The following is a 20,012-nucleotide window of genomic DNA, read 5'->3' on the forward strand; positions in this document are numbered from 1 at the left end:
CTGTTCTCTAGCTATTAGAAAATTAGCTGCCAGGCTTGTAGCCGCCTTTGGCTATCCAAAAGGAATAATGTCTTTCCTTCTTCATCTCTAAGAGTGGTTTTCATTGCTCTTGTGATCCAAGTCATATGTTCATTCCTAATCTGTGACTCTGGGTCAGGACAGTACTCTGGACTCATCCTTGACATGAATGAGGTCAGCCTCATATAAGTTAAATTATCCCTAAGGACAATCACTTGGCTATTTCAGTTTGGATTCATGTAGAAAAATGCAGAAATAATCTGAACAGAAGGAAGAGGCATATTTCAATGCCCCAAAAGGTTCCATATTAAAATTTCTCAGATTAATAATAATTATTATGCTATCCTGAGACCTGAAGGTTTTTATGAGAACTCAAAAGTTTTATTTTAACAGCTTAATTTGAGTGATGATACAGCATAATATAAAAAAGTCATGGGCCATTCACTCTGAAAAGGTTTTTTTGTTTGTTTAGCATTTTATTAAGGTATAATTCACATGGTATAATATTTATCCTTTTAACATATTCAACCCTATGGTATTTTGTATCAACCACTACCAAGATCAGTTTTAGGACATTTTAAAGGTTTCCATGAACAAGTTATATCAATTTTATCCCTGGCCCACCTATAAAAGTATACAGATTTCCTTTTCTCAATAGCAGCTGGAAAGTCAAAATCTTCCCCTAAAAAACCTTCTCATCTTATTATAGTTAATGTTCAACAAAAATAATGTTTTTTTATTTACTGCTTCTCCCTTATGATCAGTTTACAATGCCTTTCTATTGCTGCTACTTGCCATTGTCAGGCTTTTTTATGCCATTTTGCAGCTAATGTGGAATAAAAAATTATGTGTATGCCCCATTCTAACTGTGGTGAAAGGTTTAAGGAGTTTTTGGTGGGAAAGATAATAATAACCAAGAACATCCTCATGCCTTTGTATGGTGATATTTCATTTGTACTGAAATGTGATTTTATTTGTATGTTAATAAAGTTGCCTGGGGGTCAGAGCTAATAGCAAGCCATAACAGAAGCTGGGTGGTGGTGGTGCACACCTTTAATCCCGATCACATGACAGGAAGATCTCTGTGTGTTCAAGGATACAGCCAGCATGGAGACACACACCTTTAATCTTATTACCAACCATAGAGACCTAGATGTCTGTAGAGACAGGCAATGGCGAGGAGGTCATGTGTTTGGGTTTACAACCAATAAGAAGGCAGAACAGAAAGTCAATAAAAGGACGGACACACCGGAAGTAGGCCTCTTTCTGAGGGGAAGGACAGCAGCAGCAGGAAGAGGAGGAAGGCGGTTTTCAGTCTCAGCTCTCAGCTACTGCTCTGACCTCGTGGCTTTTAACTCTGCATTTGGCTCTGTGTTTCTTGTTTAATAAGACTGTTACATCTACACCTTTGTATTTCCTTTAGTGACTGATGACAATGTGCATTCCAGTTTCTTGTCCCCATTCTGCAACCTCTTACATGTGTACAGTTTTTCTATCTTAATTTGACTCACAGCCACAGATTATCAAAACCTTGGAATTTTTAAAGTAAATTTGTAACTGAAAGTTTTCCTGTGTCCCACCTGGCCTGCAGTCAGGACAAATGTCTCTCACCCGCCAGTCCCGCAGCTACTCAGACCCCAAACAGACACACACAGGCTAATATTATTTTTAAACTATGGCCATGGCTGGCTTCTTGTATTCTAGTTTTTATATCTTAAATTAACCCATTTTTATAAATTTATACTTTGCCATGTGGCTTGTGGCTTACCAGTGCTTTTACATCTTGCTTCTCCTGGCGGTAGCTGGCAGTGTCTCCTCTGCTGTCTTTCTCCTTCTTCTCTACCTGTGTGGATTTTCTGCCTTCTTCTAAGCTGCCATGCCATAGGACAAATGGCTGTATTTATCAGCCAATCACAGCAACATATTATCACAGCATAAAGGAAAGACATTCCCCCATCATAAATTTCTTTCTGTTTAAAATCCTAACTTCAGATATGACCCAATTACTGATTTCATTTATGTATTTTTATAGGTTGACTATATCAAAGGAAAACTGTGGTATAATGAAAAATGTTTTGCAAACAGAGAAAGTTTTGAAGGTAAATTTTATGTCATGTTAGTGGACTTTTATCACTATAGATTACATATATAGATTACATAAAATGCATTAAACTCAAAATTTAACAAAACGTGAGGATAACGATTGTATATGAATTAGTGGCCTAAAAATGAGAAAGTCAGGCTCGGCAGTGGTTTATACTTGCTATTCCTTTAACACTCTGGAGGCATAAACAGGAACACTGCAGGCTTGAGGCTGCCCTGGGCTACACACTGACAGCTTTTCTAAAAATGAATGGGAGTGACACTCCTGCCTAAATGGTCCATTAATAGATGGTGCACAACCGGCACTGATTTTATGTGGGCAGCTTTACTAACACTAACTCTTCCTAAGGCTGTACGTGTAGATGTCATTCACAATTTCTTCACCTTTGTACTTTACAGTTGATTATGTTACTATCACTTTCGACAGAAACAGGACCCTAAGTGAGGTATGATATAGAACACTTTCAAAGGTAGGACATTTTGTTAAGCATGAATTCAAGAATTGTTGTTCATCTAAAATATGGTATTTAAACACACAGAAAAACTTCACCACCCCCAGTGGTGTCTCCTGGTAGACTTAATAGCAGACACCTACTGTTGTTAAAACCAGTGACTCTAGCCAAATATTCCATACCAGAGAAGAAAGTTTCTTTGAAGTGTCTTCTGAAATTAAATCCAACCTGAAGAAAGGAATAGATATTAAAGAATTAAAACTATGATTTGGGAGCCAGGTATGATGGCACACAGCTGTAATTCTAGCAATTAGTAGGTGGAGGCAGAAGAATCACAAATTCAATATGAACTTGGATTACAGAGTTCTAGGCCAGCCTAGGTTCATATAGTAAGAACATGTCTTTAAAAGCCTTTGTATACTTGTGTGTGTGTATGTGTGTGTGTGTGTGTGTGTGTGTGTGTGTGTGTGTGTGTGTGTGTGTGTGCAAATGTGCATGTAAGAGAGAGAGGAAGAAAGAGAGTGACTGATTTATATGTGGCCTGTCAGAACAACACAATGATTCATTAGCTTATTTTCTACAATAACTAGTTGTGTTAACAATATTATCTCTTCTTTTCTCTGTTTATAGTCCAGTTCTTGTTTTTATAGTAAAGAACCATTTCTTCATTGGTTGCCTTGCTTACATTCTACTTTTAAAAGTGCAAAATTTCTTCCACATGTGATAACATTTCTTATTGACCAAGAAACTAAAACTGGAATTTATCTCTTCCATAATCGGGTAAGTCTTACAGCTCAAAACTGTTTGCTCTGTCACCAAGCACTGCAAATTGTCTTAGCAGACATCATTTCCAATTTGCCATGATCTCAGGAATAGGAACAGATAAAATTACTTAAGATCCATAGAATAGTTTGACACTGAAGGTTTTTAAAAATTGCTTCCTGGTTATTCTTTACTCATTCTCCAGGGGAATATAAGATGAATATTTTCCATATAAATCTAAAGTTCCTTGAAAGGGTTAGTTTAGATGAACAACAACAAAAAAAAGTAACCAATGTTACAGATACATATTTTCTGTTCTATAGGTCCTTAACTGTGGCTATTAATTAGAATTATTCTCAGAATCATTAGAAAATTTAGGGGTTATCTAAGTGGCTGTTCAGCACTCATTCCTAAGGGTGACATATATATCACCCCTCAAAAGCCCATGTAACATTAAAATAAGCTGTTTTTTCAGCTGAATTTTTTTTTTCGAGACAGGGTTTCTCTGTGTAGCTTTGTGCCTTTCCTGGATCTCACTCTGTAGACCAGGCTGGCCTCAAACTCACAAAGATCTGCCTGCCTCTGCCTCCAGAGTCCTGGGATTAAAGATATGTGCCACCACCACCCAGCTGAGCTTAATTGTATTTAAGGCAGTGTTTCCCTGTGTAGCACTGGGTATCCTTGAATTTACAGTGATATGCCTGCTTCTGAGTCTGAGTGCTAGGATTAAAGGAATGTGACACCATGCCTGCCTATGCTGAATATTTCAGGTTAAACTGATGTTTTCCTGGGGGAAAAGTTACTTTTATGGTCAAAAGGTTTCAGGAGAACAACTGGAAAGGAGCAGGTAATAGTGTTTGTCCATGTAGGTATCTCTCTCAGAGTCATGAGACTCCCCCTGGGAAAAGGATTTAGTATAGATCTTATTTGCTCTTTTTTTTCTGAGAGTAGATCTGCTGTGAAAATGGTTGGCAGTTTCATTTTCAAGAATTTGCTGCTTTTAGTCAAACAAGAAAAGAGCTAAGACAGCTTTCCCCACTGTGTATCAGTGAAAGTGTTCATCTTAACTTTATCTTTATACCAAGATGGCATTCATAGGGTGTCACAGTCTTGTTCCTTCCAAGACTATGACCCAGTAGAATTGGGATTTTTGTCAGATACCCACATGTATCATGAAAGGCATGAGCATGGACACTGAAGTCTATCTGGTTATTTTAGTAATGACTTACAAACTTCTCAATGCCATTTATTATACAACTTTGAACAAATTCCTTAGTTTCCTATACTACCTCTCAGCATCTATAAAATGGACAGGTAGGGGGTAATGGAGTAGAGTTACCAATGATTGCTACTCTTTCCATTTCTTTGATGTGATAATGGGTATGCCCGGGTCTTATTTTAAACTGAATCATGAGAAAGTCTAGAAATTACAACATGGACAAAGAATGATAGAATAAATCTTATAACTTCCTTGTGTTTTATCTAGAATTCCAAAAGAACCTATGTCTCTGTGTCAGTGCTCAAGGATGAGATACCAAATACTCAACCAAAATTTCCAAATTTCTATTTTCCCTCCTCATTCTCTAAACCAGTTGGAATGGTGTTCCATCCCCGAAGCCACTTTCTGTATGTTTATGGCAATCAGGTATGAAGCCATAAGATTTATTCTTTTGTAATTAGAGTAAGTAATCCAACTTCTGTAGACTGGGTAACTATATGCATAAAGAACAGGGGGGACTCTGCTGATTTGGAGGGGAGAAGTCGATGGGAAGACAATACATGTTTATGAACTGTTTGTTTGAGTTAAGCTTAATGATCTGTAGTCAGTTGTAACCTTTCAACTTGTTCACTGGCTGATAAAAATGAGCCATGGAGCACCATGGTTCTGAATATTGTCAGGTGTAATCTATGTACAACCCTTTACAACTCTAGAACCTAGATTTTGCCATTAATCCTCCAAAAGTATTTTTTTCTTTTTTAAAAGTATATTTATTTATTAATTTTTTTCATTTTACATACCAACCCCAGTTCCCCCTTCTCCCGCCTCCTCACCTCCCTCCCACTCTACCCCCATCCACTCCTCAGAGTGGGTAAGACCTCCCATGGTAGTCAACAAAGTCTGTGAAAGTATTTTTTATCTGATATTTCTGGCACTTGACATTGCCTTCTCTCTCTCTAACTTTGTCTATGCATTCTCTTCTGACTCTACTGCTATCTGAGCTCTTTCTGGTGATGTTCTCCATTCTCGGGCCTCCAGTCTTGGTAGCCTGAAAAGCTTTGTAAAGCTTGACAAAACACTTCTGTCAACAGACATGTTAAAAGTCAGGAGCACAAAATATGACACATGAAGAAATTCAGTACCAAGAAAGCACTGTGGTGACTTCCACTAAATGCACGCAGTTCACTTTCACAGTGGGATTTCTCCCCTGGAAATGAGAATTATGATGGCTACAGTTTAGTCAAGAAAGGGAACAGAGTTTTTCTGTGAGATCCACATGACAGGTACAGTTTTACTTCAAAGATACAAGCTCCTCAATCATTAACTTCAAAGTGTGATTTCTATTTTGATAGAAAGTGGCTAAAGATTCCCGAGACTGACAGTCTAATCTAGAATTGCTGTTCACTTGATGACTAACTCAGGACATCTATTGCTTATGATTAACTCCCTGTAGCAATCACACATATGGAAAGACAAGCAGTGCCAATCGAAACTCACTGAAAACAATCAGGGAAGCAAAACACAGTGACTCCCACCTGCGATGCCAGCAGACTGGAGGCTGAGGTGGGTGGACTGCTGTCAGTCCAAGGCCAGTTTTGGCTCTAGTGTGAGAGTCCGTCTCAAAGACAAACAACTTGGGCAGCTGACAAAGCCTAATAAAAATTGTTCAGGTTGATTTTTAGCACCTTATCTCGTTGTTAATTCATTCAGTCTCTGTCACCTTGACATAACACATACTTGATTAACACATACTTGATTTCTATTGAATCTGTGCCTCCCAACTTGCAAATCTAGTGTATATGTGCATAGAAACCATTTTTATTTTAACAATGCTTAAGATTTCTTGGCTTACAGTCCCTACTGTATACAGTATTGCAGATGTATAAGGTGACATTCTGCCATTAGAGATTCTTGAAACTCTTTTATTTTCGTTTCTATACTGACGGTTCAGAACCTCTAATTTCTCTTCTGTCCATTGATGTTTTTACCCACACATCCTACTGTGTCTAGATTGCTTCACACATCCTGTAGGCAAATATCTAACATCCCTGAGCTTGCTTTATGTCAATCTGTCCATTTTGTTTTCTTTGTATTACTCTGACTGTATTAGAATTCTGAGACTTTAGCTGACAATTTGCTCTCACTTTTTTTTTTTTGCCAGTGTGACTGCTTCATATTTTTTTTTGTTGTTGTTCTAGAATTCTTGGGCTGTGTATAGAAAACTGATTTTGGAAGAGTTTACTGTACCTGTCATGATTTCATAGCTAGAAAGCATGTAAATCAGGAATATTGCCAATAGACTGACTCTATGATTCTAATTTTTCATATGTGTATTTCGACTATGGGCAATAATTAGCTGGAATTGAAGTGAAAAGGCTTTAGATGGTTGTAGATGTAATTCTAAATGGTCTTATAAAATAAGAAACACATAGCCAAATAAAGTTTTAAAAGCCCAGAGATCAGAGCAGTAGCCAAGATCTAAGACCACCTTCTTTTACCTTTGGTTGCTGCCCTTCCCCTGAGAGAGAGACCTTCCTGTGTCCTGTCTTCTTATTGCCTTTCTGTTCTGCCTTCTCATTGGCTCTAAACCCAACCACATGACTTCTTTGTCACTGCCTGTTGATACAGACCTCCAGATCTCTATGGTTGGTACTGGGATTAAAGGCATGTGTCACCATGCTGGCTGTGTTCTTGAACCCATAGAGACTCTGCCTGCCATGTGATCAGATTAAGGGTGTGTGCTACCACTGCCAGACTTCTGCTTAATGGGTATGACCTCTGATCTCCAGGCAACTTTATTTATTAACATACAAATAAAAGCACATTTCAGCACAAATAAAATATCACCATAGTCTTAAGAAATGAGACAGAGTCTCATTCCTCATAGTGGACTGAGAAATTAAGAGACCAAACAATCAGAACAACTTTTGTGGAAACAAATATGTAATGGCTAATATTGATGTGATTTTTAAGAATATTAGCATAAAAAGCCCTGTTTTCATAAGCTACAGTGTTAATGATACTTATATTAGGAATAAAAGATCCTGGTGTATTACTAGTTGCTTGGACTTCTGTTTATATATATTATATATATTTTCTTCAAGGCAGAGTCTTACACTCTAGTCCAGGTTATCCTGGACTGCACTATATAGCTCAAGCTAGTCTTGAACTTACCTGCATTACCCTCCCAAGTGCTAGGATTATAGAATTGTACCTCTATCCTCAGTTTGGAGAGATGAAAAAAAAATACTATATAGACTCCACAATATTTAAGGAATACAAGGATGTAGGCCTGACAATGGAAGGGAGAATTAAAAATAACAGTAATGAAAGAATTCATTGAAAGTATTTTCAACAGGAAAACCTAATAGCTAAAAAGAGAAATGACACGAAGATGCATTTCATTGAAACGAAAATAGAAACAAACATGTGAAGAGATGATACAGTTTCTAAGTGTCATAAAAATACAAATCAAAAATGCAATATGTGGGGCTGGGAAGTTGGCTCAGCTGGTTTCACTTGCTCTGAAAGCACGAGGACCTGAGTTCAAATCCCCAACACCCATGTAAAAAGCATGATTGTGTGTGTGTATGTATATATATATACCCACTGCATTAGGGAGCCGAGACAGACAGATCCAGAGGGCTCACTGTCCAGACAATGTGTTCGTGTATCCAAAGCCATAAATTTCCTGTTCAATAAAAGACTTTGTTTCAGTAAGGTAGAGAGCACAATAGAGGAATTCATTCAATGTCATCCTGTAGTCTCCCCATGCATGTAACACACACACACACACACACACACACACACACACACACACATACACACACATGAGAGAGAGAGAAGGAGACAGAGACAGAGACAGAGAGAAACAGAGGGCAGAGAAAATGAGAATGCAATATCACTCAGCCACTTAGTTGGTCTAATTACTTCTGACAATACAAAACATTGGAAGGGTAAATCAAGTGCGTGAGTGGGAAGGTAGTCAGTGTGTGACTGAGTTCATGATGGATATAGAGATGTGAGGAAAATAGTACTCATGGTTTTTCTTTTGTAGGAAGATTAGGCTAATAGCTAATTTTGAAAATTAGAGGCAATGGTCAGTAAGGTCTTATCTCTTTATTCCTTTAGGTATGGCTTTCAATGGATGGTGGCAATACTTTTGAATTCATGTGTGACTTTCTAAATAACTATGTAAGGAAGACAGCTCATAGTTTTTATACTTCAGCTATATCTTTGATTACAAACAGTGGAAAGATTTACATGACAAAGGCAGGTAAGAAATTTTCAATTTCGGATTCTAAATTCGTTCAACATGTGGGTCACAAATGTTTAAAAAAACATGTATTAATCAACTAATAATAAGGTCTCAAATATAGTTGGTAATGGATTTGTTGGATCTACAGAGACAAATCATATGAACAGCCATAAAAAAGAAGAACCCTGGGTTAGCATGCTGTATTCTCAGTGATGTGTACTTTCTCCAAACCAAATAATTGTGCATGCCACAATGGAGATAGAATTTTGCTCCACATGTTATAGACAGCATATCATTTAATTCTCACAAATACAATGCAAAAGAAGGTGGTGTTTGCTTTGATCTTGCTGATAAAGTAGATCATCTTAGGTCACAGAAACTTAAGAGGTGGCACTATATGAATGATTGTTTGCCCTCCATCTTCTCACAGTGTCCTTGATCAAACAACAAGGCTGTCAGCTAGTTGCACAATGAAAGAAAGAGCTAGTAGTGACTGACCTAACCTGCAGTTGACTGCTCCCTTCCAATACAGTCGAATGCTGCCAACCAGACTCGGGACCTGAATCATGAAGGGAATGGTCCTCATATCTCTGTATCCCTCTAATCTGCATTTTCATTTTCTCATTCTCTCATTGAGTTTTTGATATCTTCTTGTAGTGAATTATTTTCTCTATTTTGTTAATGATTTTATTAAAATATGATTACATGATTTCCCCTTCCCTTTCTTCCCTCTAACCCCTTCCATGTATGTTGCCCTGCTTTGTCTCAAGATCCTATCTATCTTTCATTAAGTGTTGTGAAATATATACACACAGGCACACAATCTGTTCAGTCCATATACTGTATATAATAATATAAATGTGATGTTACTGCTATATATTATTTCAGCACTGACCACTTGATAAGGGCAAACCTATCAGGATACTCTTTCCTGGGGAAGACTATTTTTCCTGCTCTCAGCATTACTTTCCTATAGTTCTTCCTCTAGGGTTGGGACCCATGAGTTTCCCCTTTCATATTATCATGTCTGTTGGTAATTTGTTCAGGTCTTGTTTGGGAGTCATATTGTTGGAACTTCATAGATATTAATAGAAATATTCCCTGGTATTTATAGTGGATACACACAGAAGAAACCCTGAATCCCCTTTCTGGCTCTTCCAGTCTTTCTTCTACACTACTACCTCAGGCTATGGTGTAAGAGTTGTATTGTCCTTGTATCAGTTGTAGCTGAGAACCACATGATCACTTGTTCTCTGCCTTTTGATTTCTTGTGCTTTCCTGTAATGACTGTCCACTGAAAATAGAAATTTCTTTGACAAGGGGTGAAAGCTACATTAACTATGGATATGAGGATAAATAAATACAATTAGGAATGTGGTTATAAATTCTCATCCAAGATCCATGATCTCAGAAACCCAGAGTAGTTACTTAGGTTTCTACCAGCCATGACTTTCCTCTTGATGATAAGAATAGTTAAGTGAACTGTTGGTTACCATGAAGGTATGTGTCTTAGGGTTTCTATTTCTGTGAAGTGACACCATGACCAAGGTGACTCTTATAAAGGAATACATTTAATTGTAGCAGTTCATTTACAGTTGAGAGGTTCAGTCCATTATCATCATTGTGGGACATGGTGGCATGCCAGCAGACATCGTGTTAGAGAGATTGCTGAGAGTCCTACATCTTGCAGACAATAGGAAATTGTCTGACTCACTGAGCATTGGAGACCTCAAAGCTCACCACCACAGTGACACACTTCCTTCAACAAAGCCATACCTCCCAATAATGCCACTCCCTTTAGAGGCCATTTTCCTTCATACCACATGCCAGTATTTCACTCTTAGGGTTATCATGTCATGTTGGTACTTGTATAATTCATAGGTTTAATAGCTGTATGGAACTAATGGCTGCTTCCCTTCCTTAGAAGCTTGCATGGTACCTTCTGGTACTGTGAAAGCTAGTTCTCAAAGAAAGATGCTTTCAAGGCAGATTCAGCATGGATCCTCTGTTCAAACTGCATGGTGACTTCAGCAATAGGACTTACCATCAACCTCTGGGAAGCAACCAAGGGCAACAGCAATAGCATATAATGCTTGGGATATTTTGGGGCTTCCCAAACCAACAACTTGAGAGTTTCTCATGCCTAGTATTGGGGTTTTTTGTTAGATAGTCTGTGGCTCTTGGAGCATTATCAGACCAAGTGAGAAATTTCATTTCAAAAATTACATGTTCGTACACACACACACACACACATAAACACACACATATGTAATTTTTGGTAATGAATAATAATATGATTCCTCATGATGTGATCTTTTTAGAAAAGCTTTAAAATACTGCTGAGTAGAAAGTGTAATTCTCAGTGTTTAGGCAGAATATGATGTAGAGATCTGTTAAGTCCATTTGATATATGATGTCATTTAATTCTAGTGTTTCTTGCTTATTTTACATCTACATGACCTGTTTGAATTGGATTGATGCCAATCTGTGTCTTTAATTTTACTAGTATACTTTTTAGGATAGTGTAAGCATTTGAGTTTGGTTTGCCTATGCTTAGGATGTAGTATTTTCTCAGTTAATTGTGCCCTTGATTAGAATGAAGTGTCTCTCTTTATCTCTTCTGGTTAGTTTTAGTTTCAAGTCTATTTTGTCAGTTATTAGTATGGCCACACTTATTTGATTCCTGGTCTCATTTCACTTTCTATCACCATTTCACTTTATGGTGGTACCCATCTTTAGTGCTAAAGTGAGTTTCTTGTAGACAACAAATAGGCGGATTTTTTGTTTCTTGATCCATTCTACCAGCCTCTATCTTTTGATTGGAGAATTTAAGCCATTAGTATTTAAAATCATTCTTTAAAAACTATGTGTTGTTTGCAGTGATACTGTTTATGTTTTTGTGGTTTTTTTAAATATTTTAACTTTATTTTGTGTGCATTGGTGTGAAGATGTCAGATCTCCTGAAACAGGAGTTACAGACATTTTTGAGCCACCATGTGGTTGTTGGGAATTGAACTCAGTACATCTGGAAGAGCAGTGCTGCTAACCCCTGAGCCATCTCTCCAGCGCTGTGTTTTTGTGTTTTAGTAATTATAGCATCATTTATTTTCTTTGTAGACTCACCTGGCTGTGCTTATTCCTCTCTTCAGCTGAAAGTATTGCTTCCTGTATTTTGTTTAGGATTGGTCCTCTGTGTATAAATTCTTTTTTTTATTTTATATTACTTGCATTTCTAATGCTTTATTTATATAGTATTTTTGTAGAATATGTATGTTATATCTATGATATTGAAAACAACAAGTGTTTATTTAAGAATTACCAGTGATTAAAATGAAGAAACCATTTATGGCTCATTTTTACTCCAGTTGCTTCTATTGTATTATCTTCCTCAATTGGGCAAAGAGTCCCAAGCCATTTCTGTCTTCTATCTATCTTTGTAGCTAGTCACCCATCCATCTATCATATCCACCATTTCTCTTTCTAGTTCATCTGTCTTTGCTTTCTCTCTCTCTCTCTCTCTCTCTCTCTCTCTCTCTCTCTCTCTCTCTCACACACACACACACACACACATCTATTTATCCATCCATTTTATCTATCTCTATACATCTTTTATGGCATCAATTGATCAACCTACCTATATCTATCATCTATCTCTGTCATCTGTTAATCAGTCATCTATATATCTAACTCTATGATCTATTATGATCTATCCACTGTCTTTTTCTCCTATTTCATCATTGTCTCAGATACATTTTTTATTAAGAGATTTTTCTATTCATTTTACACACCAACCACAGAGTCCCCTGTCCTCCCTACTCCTGTTCCCCCACCCTTCCCCTGCAACCCACCCCCCATTACCACCTCCTCCAAGGCAAGGTCTCCCATGGGGAGTCAGCAGAGCTGGGTACATTCAGTTGAGACAGGTCCAAGCCCCTTCTTCCTGTACCAATGCTGTGCAAAGTGTCTTACCATAGGCACTAGGTTCAAAAAAGCTGGCTCATGCATTAGGGACAGTTCCCAATCCCATTGCCTGGGGGCCTCCTATACAGTTCAAGCTAAACAACTGTTTTGCTTATCCAGAGGGCCTAGTCCTGTATCATGAGGGCTCCACAGCTATTGGTCCACAGTTCATATGTTTCCACTAGTTTGGCTAGTTGTCTCTGTACTTTTTCCATTCATGGTCTCAATATCCCTAGCTCATAGAATCCGTTTCTCTCTCTCTCTCTCTCTCTCTCTCTCTCTCTCTCTCTCTCTCTCTCATCAATTGGATTCCTAGAGCTCTACCTTGGACCTGGTCGTGGATCTCTGCATCTGCTTCCATCAGTCACTGGATGAGGGCTCTATGATGACAGTTAGGGTATTCAGCCATCTGATCACCAGAGTAGTCCAGTTCAGGTACCCTCTTGACTATTACCAGTAGTCTATGGTGGAGTCACCCTTGTAGATTCCTGAGAACCTCCCTAGCACTCTGCTTCACCCTCTTCCCATGATGTCTTTATTTATCATGGTATCTCTTTCCTTGTTTTCCCACTCTATTGCCATTTTAGCTCAAACCTCCTGCTCCCCTAAGCTCATATCCGTCGTCAATTGCCCTCCCTTACCACCCCTGACCCCAGTTTGCTCATGTATATCTCATCCATTTCTCCATCGGAGGGCCATCCATGCATCCTTCCTAGGGTTCTCCTTACTAGCTAGACTCCCTGGAGCTGTGGGTCGCAGTCTGGTTATCCTTTGCTTTTTACCTATTATCCACTTATAAGTGAGTACATACATGTTTGTCCATCTGAGATAAGGTTACCTCACTCAGGATGATTTTTTCTAGTTCCATCCATTTGCCTGCAAACCTCATGATGTCATTGTTTTTCTCTGCTGAGTAGTACTCCATTGTGTATATGTACCACATTTTTTTTTATCCATTCTTCAGTTGAGAGGCATCTAGCTTGTTTCCAGGCTCTGTCTATTACAAATAATGCTGCTATGAATATAGTTGAGCATGTGTCCTTATGGTATGATTGAGCATTCCTTGGGTATATGCCAAGAGTGCTATAGCTGGGTCTCGAGGCAGATTGATTCCCAATTTTCTGAGAAACCCACATACTGGTCTCCAAAATGGTTATACAAGTTTGCAATCCTACCAAAAGTGTAGGAGTATTTCCCTTGTTCCACATTCTCTCCAACATAAGCTGTCTTAAGTGTTTTTGATCTTAGCCATTCTGCAAGAGTAAGATGGTATTTCAGAGTCATTTTGATTTGCATTTCCCTGATGACTAAGGTTGTTGAGTAACTCCTTAAATGTCTTACAGCCATTGGGGATTCTTCTGTTAAGAATTCTCTGTTTAGCTCTATAGCCCATTTTTTTATTTGTGTATTTTTTTATTATATTTGTGTTTTAATTTTACACATAAGCCATGGGTTCCCCTGTCCTCCCCCTCCCATCCCTTCCCCCACCTTCCCCCCAGACCCTCCCCTCCATTCCCATCTCCTCCAGGGCCAAGACTCCCCTGGGGATTCAATTCAACCTGGTGGATTCAGTACAGGCAGGTCCAGTCCCCTCCTTCCAGGCTGAGCAAAGTGTCCCTGTGTAAGCCCAAGGTTCTAAACAGCCAGCTCATGCACTAAGGACAGGTCCTGGTCCCACAGCCTGGATGCCTCCCAAACAGTTCAAGCTATTCAATTGTCTCACTTATCCAGAGGGCCTGCTCCAGCTGGGGGCTCCACAGCCTTTGGTTCATAATTCATGTGCTTCCATTCATTTGGCTATTTGTCCCTGTGCCTCTCCAATCTTGGTCTCAATAATTCACGCTCTTACATTCCCTCCTCTTTCTTGACAATTGGACTCCTGGAGCTCCACCTGGGGCCTGGCTGAAGATCTCTGCATCCACTTCCATCAGTTATTAGATCAGAGTTCCAGCACGACCGTTAGGGTGTTTGGCCATCTGATCACCAGACTAGGTCAGATCAGGATTTCTCTCGACCATTGCCATTGCCAGCAGTCTACAGAGGATGTATCATTGTGGATTTCTGGGGACCTCTCCAGCACTCTGCCTATTCCTGTTCTCAGGTGGTCATCATTTATCATGGTATGTTATTCCTTGTTCTCCCTTTCTGTTCTTGATCCAGTTGGGATCTCCTGCTCCCCTAAGCTTTCTTTCCCTCAAACCTTGCCCTTCATTACTCCCACTGTCATCCAGGTTGTTCAGGTAGATCTCATCCATGTCTCTGTCATTGGGCAATCCCTGTGTCTTTCCTAGGTCCCGTTTTCTAGGTAGCTTCCCTTGAGTTGTGTAGCAGTCTAGTCATCTTTGTTTTACATCTAATATCCTCCTATGAGTGAGTACATACCATGTTTGTCCTTCTGAGTCTGGGTTACCTCACTCAGGATGATTTTTTCTAGATCCATCCATTTGCCTGCAAACTTCATGATGTCATTGTTTTTCTCTGTGGAGTAGTACTCCATTGTGTATATGTACCATATTTTCTTTATCCATTCTTCAGTTGAAGGGCATCTAGGTTGTTTCCAGGTTCTGGCTATTACAAACAATGCTGATATGAACATAGCTGAGCAAATGCCCTTGTGGTATGATTGAGCATTCCTTGGGTATATGCCCAAGAGTGCTACAGCTGGGTCTTTGGAGAGATGGATTCCCAATTTTCTAAGTAAGCACCATATTGATTTCCAAAGTGTCTGTACAAGCTTGCATTCCCACCAGCAGTGGAGGAGAGTTCCCCTTGCTGCACATCCTCTCCTGCATAGGCTGTCTTCTATGTTTTTGATCTTAGGTGTTCTGACAGGTGAAAGGTGGTATCTCAGAGTCATTTATTTGCATTTCCTCGATAATTAGGGATGTTGAGCAATTCCTTAAATGTCTTTCAGCCATTTGAACTTCCTCTGTTGAGTATTCTCTGTTTAGTTCTATAGCCCATTTCTTAATTGGACTGTTGGACATTTTGATGTCTAATTTCTTGAGTTCTTTATATATTCTGGATATCAGCCCTCTGTCAGATGTGGGGTTGGTGAAGACCTTTTCCCATTCTGTAGGCTGTTGCTTTGTCTTGTTGACCATGTCCTTTGCTCTACAAAAGCTTCTCAGTTTCAACAGGTCTCATTGATTGATTGTTTCTCTCAGTGTCTGTGCTACTGGTGTTATATTTAGAAAGTGATCTCCGGTGCCAATGCATTCAAGAGTACTTCCTACTTCCTCTTCTATCAGGTTCAGAGTGGCTGGATTTATGTTGAGGTCTTTGATCCACTTGGGCTTAAGTTTTGTGCACGGTGACAGATATGGATCTATTTACAGCCTTCTACACATTGACATACAGTTATGCCAGCACCATTTGTTGAAGATGTTTTCTTTTTTCCACTGTACAGTTTTGGCTTCTTTGTCAAAAATTATATGTTCATAGGTGTGCAGGTTAATGTTTTAGTTTTATGACTTGTCTTCAAGCTCAGCTATTTCATCTTCCTCTTGATCTGTTCTATTGGGGAGATTTTCTGGAGGACTTTTTATTTGACTTATGGTTTTCATTTCTGGCAATTCAGATTGTTTTACTAACTTTGATGACTTCATCTATTATATCTTGTATTGCCTTTCTTATTTTCATTCATCTGTTTGTGTACACAATCAGGAACTCATTTTATTCTTTGAACATACTTAAACCATTCTTTTGAATTCTGTCTGGGAATTCAAATAACTCACTCTAATTAGATGCCAGAACTGTAGGATTAAGAAATTTTGAGTTATTTTGTCATTCGTTTGTGTGTTTCTTATGCTATTGAATTGGGATTTACCCATCAGGTGTTATTTACTTGTTAAAGTTCATCTTTTATCAGCTGTATCATTTTGGTTGAAATACTTGCAATGTTCACATGGGACTTAGATGTGATAGACTTGGGTGCATAGTTCATAAAAAAATAGTTCCTCAGACAAGGAGCTCAAGGTTCCTGGTGCAAATTCAACATTTTTCCCTGAATAAACTATTAACATAAGGAACAACCACAGGTGTTTGATATTACCACTATGAAAATGTTGTATGAGACAATGAATAACTGTGGCCTTTTTTACTTCCTTCAGCAACTACTGAAAAATAAACAACTGAAGATAGTAAGAATTATAGTCAGATTTTTTTGTAAATAAAATTAAGGAGGCCTCTCCTCCTCCAGTGTCATTCCTTCAGTGTCGGGAGCAGAACAGTTGCTATGGTTTCTTTTTCCTCTCTGATCCCATCCCCAATGGATCACAAAGATCTTCTCCAACCTTCCTTCTCATAACTCATCCCATTATGCCAGCCTCCAGTGCCAACAGGCATCCCTGTAAACATATTTGCTGAACAGGCTAGGGAAACAGGTAAGCTAACTGAAGACCTTCAGCACTCCCTTCGTTCTTTCAAATCCCATCTCCTAGTCTCACCCCTAGCTCAGCATCCCTAGAACACCTGCTGTAGTGCTTTTCCCCTACCACCTCCATCCACTGTGGATCCCATAGATCTTCCCTTCCTAATGCCCCTCTTGGACTTGTTGCTTTATCTCAGCCTGCAACTGCAGCAGGTACTCCCTGATTACCCACAGGCCATTCCTGCCAGGGAAGTAGGTAGGCTGACTGTAGATCTATCTTCTCCTTTCCTTCTGTTTCTCCAGATCCAATCTCCCCAGTCTCATACCTAGCACTATAGCAGACCTTCTGTGACTTCTCTTCACTGTCTACCCCCATTCCAAGAAGACTAAATAAGAAAAGCCCGACTGAAGACTTTGTTCGCCTCTCTCCTGTGAAACCCTTCAGATCCCTAGCCTATTCTTATTCCTAAAGGTCAGTTCCCAATACCCAGAAACACATTCACCTGGAACCCCCAGTGCCCACACCTATGAGGTCCACAGAAAGTATTACCAGGTAACACACAGCCATTACACTCTCTCAAAATCCAGAGAGGAAACAGAAATGAAACAAAACACTCACTCAACAAAGACAAAACCAGAAATCAGCACCTGGACCTGTAATTATCACAATCCCAAAAGCTGTAATGCCAGTGTAAAAACATAATCAATAATGGCCAGGACAATATTCTCCAATAAGAGCCCAGCAACCCTACCACAGCAGGCTGTTAATATTCTAACAGCTGAAGCACAAAAAAAAGACCTTAAAACTTCCTGTATGAAGATGATAGTGGTCCTTTAAAAGGAAATGAATAAATCCCTTAAAGAAATCCAGGAAACACAAACAAATAGTGGAAGGAAACAAGTAAAACTGTTCAAGACCGGGAAATGGTTCTCACTTTGGCAGCATATATACTAGAATTGGAACAATATAGAGAAGATTAGCATGGCACTTGTGCAAGAATGACACCCAAATTCATGAAGTGTTCCATATTTTTATGGATAATCACACACCAGCAAAACACAAAGAAAGGAAACACACACATACACACTCACACACCACACCACCACCACCACTAAACAAAAAAATTAAATATCAGGAATCAACAATCAATGATCATTAGTATCTCTTAATATCTATCAATGGACTCAATTCACCAATAAAAAGACACAGACTAATTGAATGGATATGAAAATAGGATCCATCCTTCTGCTGCATACAAGAAATACACCTCAACTTTAAAGACAGACACTACCTCAGAATAAAAGGCTAGGAAAAGACTTTCCAATCAGATGGACGTAAGAAGCAAGATAGTATAGCTATCCTAATATCTAACAAAATAGATTCAAACTAAAGTCAATCAAAAGAGATCAGGAAGATGCAACAAAGAAAGAGAACTATAGACCAATCTCTCTCATGAACATTAATGCAAAAATGTTCAATAAAATATTGGCAAACAATATCCAAGAACACATAAAAAAAATCATCCAACATGATCAAGTAGGTTTCATCTCAGGGATGCAAGGATGGTTCAACATATTAAAATCTGTCAATATAATCCATCATATAAACAAACTGAAAGAAAAAAAAACCACATGAGCTTCTCATTAGATTCTGAAAAAGCCTTTGACAAAATCAAACATCCCTTCATGATAAAGGTCTTGGAGAGAGCAGGAATACAAGGAATATGCCTAAACATAATAAAAGAAATATAAACCAAGCTGACAAACAAAATCAAATTAATTAGAGAGAAAGTCAAAGCAATTCCACTAAAATCAGGAAAAAAACAAGGATGTCAACTCTCCCAATATCTATTCAATATAGTACTAGAGGTTCTAGGTAGAGCAGTAAGACAACAAAAGGAGATCAAAGGGATAGAAACTGAAAAGGAAGAAGTCAAAATTTTGCTATTTTCAGATGATATGAAAGTATACATAAGTGACCCCAAAACTTCTAACAGGAAACTCCTACAGTTGATAAACACCATCAGTAATGTGATAGGATATAAGATTAACTAAAAAATATCAATATTCCTCCCATATGCAAATAATAAATGGGCTGAGAAAGAAATCAGAAAAACAACACCTTTTCTAATACTCACAAATAACATAAAATATCTTAGGATTACTCTCATTAAGAAAGTGAAAGTCCTATATGAAAAGAACTCTAAGTCTCTAAAGAAAGAGATAGAAGAGGATATCAAAAAATGGAAAAATCTCCTTATGCTCATGGATAGGTAGAAACAACATAGTAAAAATGGTAGTCTACAGATTCAATGCAATCCCCATCAAAATCTCAACACAATTCTTGACAGGCCTCGAAAGAACAATACTCAACTTCATATGGAAGAACAAAAAAACCAGGATAGCCAAAAGAATACTGTACAATAAAGCAACCCCTGGAGGTATCACAATCCCTTACTTCAAGCTCTACTATAGAGCTACAGTAATAAAAACAGCTTGGTACTGGCATAAACCAAACATGTAGGGACCCTGACATTAATGTGCACATGTAAGAACACATTTTTGACAAAGAAGCCAAAACTTTACCATGGAAAAAAGAAAGCACCTTCAACAAAGGGTGCTGGCATAACTGGAGGTCAACATGCAGAAGATTGCAAATAGATCCATATCTGTCACCATACACAAAACTTAAGTTCTCAACATAAATCAAGTTACTCTGAACCTGATAGAAGAGAAAGTAGCAAGTAATCCTGAACGCATTGGCACCAGAGATCACTTCCTAAATATAATACCAGTAGCAGGGACACTGAGAACAACAATTAACAAATGGAACCTCTTGAAACTGAGAAGGTGTTGTAGGGCAAAAGA

The 20,012-nt window shown here is 38.5% G+C and overlaps 1 protein-coding gene and 1 non-coding gene across 2 annotated transcripts in view; both read left to right on the forward strand.

Moving 5' to 3' along the window:
• The window catches only part of Catsperb (cation channel sperm associated auxiliary subunit beta), a 138,413-nt gene that overhangs the window by 63,976 nt on the left and 54,425 nt on the right, over positions 1-20,012 (forward strand). Inside the window, exons 10-14 of the mRNA XM_036205648.1 lie at positions 2,051-2,117; positions 2,521-2,567; positions 3,204-3,353; positions 4,822-4,980; positions 8,686-8,830. Of these exons, the coding sequence (XP_036061541.1) occupies positions 2,051-2,117; positions 2,521-2,567; positions 3,204-3,353; positions 4,822-4,980; positions 8,686-8,830 (568 nt within the window). The remainder of the gene's footprint in view (positions 1-2,050; positions 2,118-2,520; positions 2,568-3,203; positions 3,354-4,821; positions 4,981-8,685; positions 8,831-20,012) is intronic.
• On the forward strand, positions 18,072-18,178 carry LOC118595987. Its single transcript, XR_004946656.1, has one exon. It is a non-coding gene; the product is annotated as a U6 spliceosomal RNA (small nuclear RNA).

Source organism: Onychomys torridus, chromosome 14, assembly GCF_903995425.1.
Source record: "Onychomys torridus chromosome 14, mOncTor1.1, whole genome shotgun sequence".
Taxonomy (NCBI): domain Eukaryota; kingdom Metazoa; phylum Chordata; class Mammalia; order Rodentia; family Cricetidae; genus Onychomys; species Onychomys torridus.